The 9,468-nt window shown below is 44.9% G+C and overlaps 1 protein-coding gene across 3 annotated transcripts; it reads right to left on the reverse strand.

Moving 5' to 3' along the window:
• Positions 1-1,128: 1,128 nt before the first annotated feature.
• Positions 1,129-9,214, reverse strand: LOC309696668 (acylamino-acid-releasing enzyme). Of its 3 annotated transcripts, none has more exons than XM_082517989.1 (21): positions 8,823-9,214; positions 7,516-7,651; positions 7,163-7,238; positions 7,004-7,079; positions 6,742-6,854; positions 6,495-6,629; positions 6,273-6,364; positions 6,049-6,086; positions 5,840-5,961; positions 5,678-5,738; positions 5,357-5,451; positions 5,121-5,172; positions 4,447-4,553; positions 4,181-4,313; positions 4,015-4,098; positions 3,826-3,906; positions 2,591-2,679; positions 2,190-2,383; positions 1,990-2,092; positions 1,561-1,667; positions 1,129-1,446 (listed from the first exon to the last, which is right to left on the reverse strand). In XM_082517989.1, the coding sequence occupies exons 1-21, from the start codon at positions 8,938-8,940 to the stop codon at positions 1,347-1,349; spliced, it is 2,112 nt and encodes a 703-aa protein (XP_082374115.1). In that variant the 5' UTR covers positions 8,941-9,214; the 3' UTR covers positions 1,129-1,346. The 3 variants fall into 3 exon arrangements, 2 of the variants coding, with proteins under 2 accessions (XP_082374115.1, XP_082374116.1); XR_014273577.1 differs by having other exon boundaries at positions 1,335-1,446; positions 2,281-2,383; XM_082517990.1 differs by lacking the exon at positions 1,129-1,446 and having other exon boundaries at positions 1,565-2,092; positions 2,281-2,383.
• Positions 9,215-9,468: the final 254 nt, after the last annotated feature.

The raw sequence follows: 9,468 nt of genomic DNA on the forward strand, positions 1-9,468 counted from the left end.
AAATGTGCATCTGTGAATTTCATTTGTCAGTACTATCAGCTGTAGGAATGTCCACTTGTGTTGTCTGGGAAATGAAGCGGTGGTACTGTTCAAGGCCGCTATCGACAAGGCCACCAAAGTACTGACAAACTGGCTCTGCTTTCCTCAGCCACTGTTTCAGCACACCTCTTAGCCAAGTGCAAGGTTTACGAGTGGAAAATTACAGCTTTATATTAAACACTCCGGTGTTTGTGGGGAAGTCATGATTGAAGCACCCCAGAAATAAGGGAAATTCCAGCCTAGTGCAAAATGGATTAAAGACAAGTTAAACAACCATCTTTTTTACCAGATATCTAGGATTTCTTTCCTGCAGAGTTCATCACCATTAAATCTAAACACGTTTCTTTCCCGGAGTTGCTTTATCTCTTTGCCTGTGCTTAAAGGTCAGCATTACAGTAGACTATTTGTTCAGGCAGCCACATGAGGAAGCTGCTTGAGAGTCTCATTTAAAGGCTCCAGCTTAAGTTTCAGGTGGTTTGCAGCTCTGCAGCGGGTCTGTGTGCTTACGAAGACTCAAATGACACTTGGAGTCCTGGTTTGCTTTGATTTTTCAGTTTTTCCACTTTTCATTTATTTCTGTGTTAACTTGAACGCAGCAGATGTGATTACAACCACCTGTTTGATGGCTACTCATTTAAGTTGGCTAATCTCATGCATCTGAACCGACACATGCATAGCCAGCTGATGTCTATGGCTACAATATGAAGAGACCGCCATCTGCTGGATAGTTCCTTAAATTACATGCCCCATGTGTGCTGGTAGATCTTTGCCCGCCTGGACTGGGAAGTGACCACATAGAGTCACTGGTCCTGAGGTGGGCCGGACCAGTGCATAAAATTACAGAAAAAGTTTTCCAATAAAAAAATATACATTTTTTCTATCTAGTGTAGAAACAGACATTTCTTTCAATAGAAAAAGTTGTAAAAAATATGAAAATACAGTTTAAAACGTCACAATCTATACACTCGCCAGTGGGCCGTATTGAACTCTTTACCGGGCCCATTCTGGCCTCTGGGCCTTATGTTTGACACCCCTGGCTTAGATAAAGTGATGTATGATAAAACAAACAAGACATGCACACATGATTGCTGCATTGTAAAAATGTTCTTTATTTCATGCTTTTATTTTTTTTTACTTTACCTAAAAAAGCGTTGTTTAGTTATTAAAAAGTCTGCGATGTTTAAGATTCTCAGCTTTGATCAAAAACCAGATTTCTACCACTTTTCTCAGAGCGTCGAGCTGAAGCAAAAAAAACCAACAAAAACGGCCTCGTGGCTGTGCGTGCGTACGTGTGTGTGTGCGCGTGGTCAGAGATGCTGGTGCAGCCACAGCGCTGTGTTGAGGAAGCAGTCAACCTGTGTGTCCACTCTGGACAGAGAATGTCCATCTTCAGGAAACCACAGCAACCTGATTTTAAAGAAATAAATGACAGGAATGACTGAGTTGAATATGAGTAAAACCAGTGTGGCAGGGCTCACACTGTCAGATTGTCTTTATGTAGTTTGTTGTGCCCCGTCGTACCTGACAGGTGAACCTCGGCTCTTCAGTGCTTTATAAAGCTCCATCCCCTGGTGTGGAGACACCCTCCTGTCTCTGCCTCCCAGCATCAGCAGCACCGGAGCCTTGATCTGCACATTGTCACACAGCACATTTCTTTACCCACATTTTTGACTCAAAAAACATCACTATAAAAAAGTCCTGTGTTTACAATTGCAACGACTGAACTTTCACAGGGCGGGCTTAGTTTTTAGAGACACAACTGAGAGTATAAGAGCGGTAACATCATCTCTGAGGCACCTTTGTCTCGTCATTGTAGAGTCTGGGATTTAATCAGCATTGTGAGCTCTAGAGGGGTCTAAAGAAGATTTCCTTATTAAAGCAGCTTTGTAGCTATCGCTTCTGGTCGTTTCATTAAGGTTATCACATGGGATTTTTGTGTTTGTGTTTGACCTTGGCGGCATGTGCGATGGGTGACTTCTGTAACATAGCAGCCAGGGCCTCAGCAGTGGGTATCTGGTCGTACGAGTAGTGAAACCCAGCACTGGTGTAACGCCTGGAGATGGGGTGACAGAAAGCATTCACGTATGAAGTGGATTTGATCTGATTCAGCAGAACAAAAGCTCTCATCTGTCGATGCATATCTGCCTCACCAGTCCACTATATCACTGGTTCCCAATAGAGTAGCAGCATTAATGACAGGGTTCCTGGCTGCGCACACTCTGTAGGACTCAGGATACTGACCGAGCAGGTGACAGGCCAGGAAACCGCCATGAGAACCACCTATTGCAGCCAAGCGATCGGGGTCGAGGTTCGGGTCATGCTCCAGCGCAGTAAGCACAGCCCTCTGGGTGAAAGACAAGGAAGCCAGGACAGATCATTTCCTTACATCTGCAGGGGTGACTGTGTAAGTGATAGAGCTACATGTGCAGATATGGTCAAATATGGGAAAAATAATTATGTTTTTGTAATTCTGACAAACTGCGTCACTGGCAGGATTTGTTGCTGACACTCTTTCCTGGATTTGGGAGCAGAAAAAACAAAAAGGACATACCTGCACATCTTTTACATCCTGGCTCCCAATCTGACCGATCAGTGACAAAATGCTGTGCTGGCCGAACCCCGTGGATCCCCTGTAGTTCACTGGGTAGAGACACAAAATTAGAGAGGGAAAAACCGCAAAATCAAAACTGAAATGTTAAAGAAATACTAACAATATCAATATTAATAATATTAACCCTGAAAGGCTTGTAGTTGTTGTAGATGGCGACTGATTTGCTTGTTCACCAGAAGATATTAAGTTTCTGTATTTTCTTTCTTTTATTAAAAAAAACCAAGATGACATAATGTATCTGGTAATGGTGGGATGATCGTGTATTTATGTATATATATGTATTTTTTTTTTTTTAAAGTTTCATATTTAGAATAAAAAGAATCAGAGACACACTTGGGCCGCGGTTCTCAGCTGACAAAAAAAAGGTGTGTCGACTCCGGGTCAGGGACAGGGTACTGACCCAAGTGGAGGAGTTTAAGTATGTCAGGGTCCTGTTTATGAGTGATGATAGAGTGGAGCAGGACACCGACCGACTGACTGGTGTGAAGACAAAGCTTTGACTTCGCCTATGGTCACGAGCCTCTGGGTAGTGACTGAAATAATGAGATCACAGAAACAAGCTGCAAAAATTAACTTCCTTCAAAGGGTTGCTGGGCTCTCACGAGACAGGGTGAGGAGTCACTGAAGAGGGACTCAGAGTAAAGTTGCTGCTCCTCCACATTGAAAGGGAAAGCTGTGGTAGTTCAGGCAACTGATTAGGAGGGCTCCTGGCCCTTGCATAAGAGTGGTATTTCAGGCATGTCCTACAAGAAGGCAGCTCTGGGAAAGACCCAGGACACACTGGAAAGATTATCTCTTGGCTGGCTTTCAAACATCTCAATGTCCCTGAAGGAGGTGGCTGGGGAGAGGGAGGTCTGGGGTTCTATGATTAGACTATTACCCCTGAGAGCTGGACTCAGATAAGCAGCAGAAAATGGGTAGCGAATCAGAGCCTTTACTCCATTGTTTCACATGTGTACTTTTTATGGTCTGTTTAATTATTACTATTAACTGAATAAACCAAAAAAGAAACAAATATACCGTTTGCTGTATTTATAACTCTCTGAAGACAACAAGCTAATCCAGTTTTGAATCTTTACCTTAAATTAAATTAAATCCACCTCATTTTCCAAAATGTTAAACTTGTGTGCACGGCATGAGAGCCTGACAAAATCTACGCAGCACATGTATCTCACCCATGAGCACAGCAAAGCCGAGTTTAGCCAGCCCAGCTGTGGTGCTGTTCCACTCTGCAGGGAACTGAGAGTGAGGGCCCCCTAGTGGTGCAAACAGCAATAACAGGAAAACGATTTAATAAATCACTCACACAGTAGACAGAAAAAAGGCAATAACACGGCATAACAAGTAGGGACATGAATACAGACCATGGATGAAGACCACAAGAGGTGTCCTGGTTTCACCAAGGGGACGAGATGGTTTAACCAAGACTGCACCAAAGTCTAAGCCAGCTGTATAAGACAGAGAGGAAGTAAGAGGACAATGGAGCTGAAACTCAAAACACGTCTACTGAAGGAGAAACTGAAAGCTCACGGTAGTTTGCGTTCTCCTCGTCCGATGGAAGAGTCACATCTAGAACTTTCCAGTTGAAGTCAAAGGTCATGAGGGGCTCCTGCAGAGTTTGCCAGGACACGGCCTCACCTGCACGCGGGACAAACCCCACCCTCTGCATGCACGTCCATCCCCGTGGAAACAAGAGGCAGATAAACAGAAACATATTAAATCATTTTAAATAACTGAAAACATTCACACATGAAATGCATGTTTGTGTTCACATGTGGCGTTGTGGTTTGTCCGACCAGAGTGGGAGGGGTGTTCGGGCTGGAGCAGCAGACCACCATCAGGTCTCTCTGGACTGTCAGCAGTTTCCAGCTGCCATAAAGTTGGGAAGAAGAATCCGAGAGGTCTGAAGAGGAGGAAACAAAGACGGAGGTGAAGAGGGTGAAAGAAGAGATGAAGAATAAACACACAGGCTCTTGACAGGGGTGAAACAAACAGAGAGAAAGGTCAACCCTTAGAGAGGTAAGATGTGCTGTTCTTTTTTTTGGTCTTGTCATACCTTTCTGTTCTCCCTTGTCGTCCTGGTGAAGATTAAACAGTGGAGGAGGAGGAGGGGGAGGTTCAGAAAGAGAATCAGAAGGAAGTGGAGGAGGAAGGGGAGATTCATGAGGCAGAGGAGGAACTGGAACCGGAAGAAAAGGAGAAGGCGGAGGTGGAAGAAAAGGGGAAGGAGGAGTCGGAGAAACAGGAGATGATGAATGAGAAACAGAGGGGGAATCGTCTGGAGGAGGGAAAAGAGGAGATGGGAGAGGACAGGAAGCCCAACATGGGAAAGGGGAAGGGGGGAGCAGAGGAGAGAGGGGAGAAGGAGGAGGAGGGAAAAGAAGTGATGGAGATGAGGACAGGAGGGAAAGAGGAGGAGGAGGTGGTGGTGGTGGTGGTGATAGAGGTGGAGGAGAGGACGGACTCTTACTATCAGAGAGGGAGGTGACTATCTTTGATCTTCTGTCAACTAGGAAGAGACCCTGAAAGAGAGAAACGCAAAATGAGCCATGGAGAAGTGTGTGTGTGTGTGTGTGTGTGTGTGTGTGTGTGTGTGTGTGTGTGTGTGTGCGTGTGTGTGTGTGTCACGAACACAACATGTTATAGACAAAAAAATAGGAGTTGTTTCAGTTATACCAGGTTGTGCCAGAGAAATGTGTTTGTTACCTTCCAGTTCCTGCAGGCGCTGCTGAACATTACTCTCTGGCTGTCTGCAGACCAGCAGCAGGACGGCAGCGCTTCATACATGCCTGCAAACTCACCTGGAACAGAAAGACGTGCAGAGGAGTTCAACTCTCCACCGAGCTCCTCAATCTTTACGAGCAATCACAAGTAACACTTAAGTTCTCTTGATGCATTAATCTCTTACTGTGAGAATTTACAGTTCTTCAAATCTGAATTTTGAAAAACTCATCCATCATAGTTACAAAATTCTAATTGAAACTGACACGAGCCTCTCTTTTGGCACCTTCAGGAACTGTAACGTACCAGCCTGTGGCCTGCTGACAACATCCAGCAGCGTAGATGTCTCCCCGCTTTCCAGATCCAGCTGTGGAGGATGATCCATGAGTCAGTCCGCAGTCAGCCATTAAGAGAAAGAACACACAGACATGCACAAAAACATCACATACATGAGCACACATACAGCACCTGCTGCAGACTGAGGCACTGGTTGTGAGGACCAAACACTGCACCCTGCAGGTAGATCAGCGTGGACCCATCAGGACTTAGCCTGGGATTAGACACTGAAAGGTTTTCCCCCGACAGACGTTCTGGTTTGGAAGACGAGAGGGGCTAGCTGAGCAAAGTGGGGGCACAACTTTAATATATTAACAAACAGACAAAGAGAATGCTCTCACCACAATGTCCACACAGATCAATCTTGAACAAGGCTGACCTGAAAGAGTTTAGACCATCAGAGACATAAAGTGAAGAAGTACATTTTAAATGTATATGTATACAGAAATCGTGTATTTGCTTCAGTCAAACTAGCTACATTTTCTTTTCATAGTGTCTGAAAACATTCACAAGTTTCAGTGTCATTTTGCTGTTTCTGTAAGCGCATTTAAAGCAGCTCTCTAACCTGCGGTTGGAGCAGAACTTCAGTCCGAGTCTGAAGGGTTCGTGGTACCAGCCAATGAAAAACACTGCCTGACTGCCGGGAGCCCACAGAGCCTGGAGATAAAAACACACAAATGTACAGAGAGAGAAAAAAACATCCTCCTGTTAGTTTGTATGAAAGTTACTTACAGAATAAGGTGTTTGAACATTTAAGGTTCAGTGCCGTAAACTTCTGCATCCTCACCTGTCCAGGTGAAACATCAGGCGGAACGCCCTCCAACACGCTGGCCGTGCCGATCTCCAAATCCACCACACAAATTGCCGGCTCGCTCCTATTGGTCAGGGCCTCCCCCCAATCTTCACAGTACAAACTCCTGTCCTGATTGGGCATCGGAACCCACGTCCCCCCAAAAAAACAGAACAAGAGTCCGGCACTCAAACACTCTGCTGTAAGGTTAGCAAAACAGCACGAACATATGTTTGCATCATACCTTTCTCCACGCGTGTCCCCCATCTTGCGTTTCGGCTGATGCGTTCTTGCTTCTCTCCGCTACGTACAGCAGTTTGTTCTCACACGCTGACCACGACAGGCAGCCAAACTGGGCTGAAAATAAACACATGTGAGAATAAGTGTTTGTTTGTTTTAAAAATACAGACGTAAATGGATGCAGAACAATATGGCAGCACGGTGATGAGACCGTGTCCTTGATTCTTATCGGTTTCTGGTGGCGATACGTCAGGATTTCATCTCACCGTCATCATACACTCGGCCATGTTTGTTAAGAGCAGTCAGGTTGAGGCATTTTCTGAGGCCGTGGCAGTTCCATATCTAAACAGACACGACCGTAAACAGCAGCCTGTTAAGATGCGCGAATGCAGACATTACAAAATGAAGCGTCCCGTTTTTCTTACCTCGAGGAGCTGGTGACCGCTTGTCTCTCTGATAACAGCTCTCAGGCCTCGAATGGGAGAGAATCCACTCAACAACCTAAAAAAATAAAAGACAAAGAAAAACTGACTCCAAAATTTGATGCAGACAGAGGGATCCCACTGCTTCTCTACTGCACCTCAACCACACTCAGTGGATTTCCAGCTTTCTGAGACACCCTGTGGTGCACTCGTACATCACAGCAGCAGGCGGACAAGTAAAACCACCTGAGATCAAGTCAGTAGAAATTTTCAGGCACTGTTTTTTGCCAACCAATTAAGATTTTACATTAGAAAATGTTCCATTATTATTACTATTAAATTATGGCCCAACTCACTCTCCGGACACAGACACACACGGTCCTGGTGGAAGAACAGTCCTGATGCTCTTGTGAGTGTTGCTCTCCGAGATCAGCCTGAACTCCTGCAAGTATCGGAGTCTGGAGCATCGGACCAGTTCGCTCTGACTCCACTCTGCACATGGACACAGTGAACATAGAAAAGTTTATTACTTGTCACAGAACAGAGAAAAAGCCATATGTGTCTGCATGACATCCTGGCAAGAAAATGTTAATATAATAAAAGATAGTGTTCCCCCGTCAGATTAAACCAAAATATCTGCTCATTTTCTTCACTTGTTATTTTAATGATCCAGTTAAATTATTATTCATGGTTGCACTATTTTCTCCGATAGCTTTTCTCCCCTGTGAGATGGACGGTGGGGGTTGCTGGCTCTCCTTGCAGAGTTAAAGCTGACTCGAGCGTCGATCCCTCAGCTTCACAATCCCGTTTAAAATGAACCAGTAACGTAGAGGCTGAATGGAATTCCCCCGACACAGACGGGTTTACGCTGCAAAGCCTTTTAAACCCTTAAGACAAGGTCACTGCTCTTGTACTCAAACGGCAGGCTCTCACAAAAAAGCAAACAAAAACGGCCCTCCACATGGAAACATCTTCTGATTGCTTATGCTGAAATGAAAGCAAGTAGTGAGGAGCTCTTTTAATCTTGCTTGTTGATTCCAGTTAACATGAGGAGAGTGTGAGCTGGATTGGACAACTACTGGACTGAGTGTTTAAAAAAATAACTCCCCCCAATCCCCAAAACAACTCCATAAACTGTCACATTAAGGTGCAAATTAACAGCTTCATACAACCATGGCACGACGTCCCAGTAGTTACTCCACTAGATCATCAGACCAAGATATCAGGTCATATCCAAGACCTACTGACCAAGCGATCACGTGGGTATTAATCACCTCATAGTCACTCACTTATGTACTTACTTATGAACAACTGCTGCTGAAAAGGAAGTATTCTTGAATGTAGATGGCTAGGATCAACTTTAAGTGCACACTAAATTTAAAAGGACCCTAAATGGAAAGCACTTCCTACTATGAAGCATATGTACTAATAATAAATCGTGTATTTTACTTAAAGAAGTTTCAGTTGGGTGCATTTTATTCCCCCTTTCTCCCACTCCTCTACATTTTGGGGTCAGTACTGAGCAGGTTTTCAGTTTGTTTTTTCATGAACTATCCATGCAGTGAACATAAATTAGCTGACAGTGGGAAGCCGGGTGGTAATAAATAAATAATGACCATCATCATCATCTGTGCACACATGGGGAGGGAGGGGGAGCGCTCACCTGCTGTCACCGTGTATATCCGGGGCTCCTGGAGCTGCTCTTCTCTCACATGGGCTGAAACAGGCGCAGGCAGGCCGCTCACCTCTCCGTACACCCCGGTGATTTGTCTGGGCTCCATCAGAGCCTGTCGTGGTTCACTCGTAGTTCCTGTCAAGCCTTAAACCCTGAAACTTCAACAGTCGCTGCAGTCCGCTGCACGGTCATACATCGTGCATTAAATGTTAAAACTATATGAAGTCTGAGGCTCACTGCAGCTCGACTCACGAATACCTCCACACAGCTCTGTTAGCGTTTGTATATCGCTTCTTTGGCTGCAGCTCAACATGTCAGAAGAATGATTTTCGCTGCACCAGCGACTCCATGTTGAATTCATGAATGGGCGATACCACTTGGCTCAGGTTGGGGGGGGGGGGGGGGGTGTAGTTGAGGGAAATGACCACAGAGAGGCAGCAGAGATCCGTTGAAACATTTACAGTCTGAATGAAAGTGCGAAGAATTTTTTAAAACTAAAGTGACCAGGACATACTTTTTAAAAACATTATTTTTTTAGTGGTTACTCGCTGTCCACGGTGATATATAAATAGGGATTTTGGCAGCGTGAAATCTGTCTCATGATTAATGAGGTGTTTTCTTTCTGAAAACACAG

Source organism: Aulonocara stuartgranti (assembly GCF_965226115.1).
Source record: "Aulonocara stuartgranti genome assembly, chromosome: 20".
In the NCBI taxonomy this organism is placed as follows: domain Eukaryota; kingdom Metazoa; phylum Chordata; class Actinopteri; order Cichliformes; family Cichlidae; genus Aulonocara; species Aulonocara stuartgranti.

Excerpts from the sequence above, each read along its gene's own strand:
- LOC309696668 (XM_082517989.1), bottom strand. The coding sequence starts at position 8,940 with ATGGAGCCCAGACAAATCACCGGGGTGTACGGAGAGGTGAGCGGCCTG. Across the intron at positions 7,080-7,162 it reads GCGGTCACCAGCTCCTCGAG|ATATGGAACTGCCACGGCCT; the intron begins GTAAGAAAAACG and ends GTGTCTGTTTAG. Across the intron at positions 5,739-5,839 it reads AGTGCCTCAGTCTGCAGCAG|CTGGATCTGGAAAGCGGGGA; the intron begins GTGCTGTATGTG and ends CATCCTCCACAG.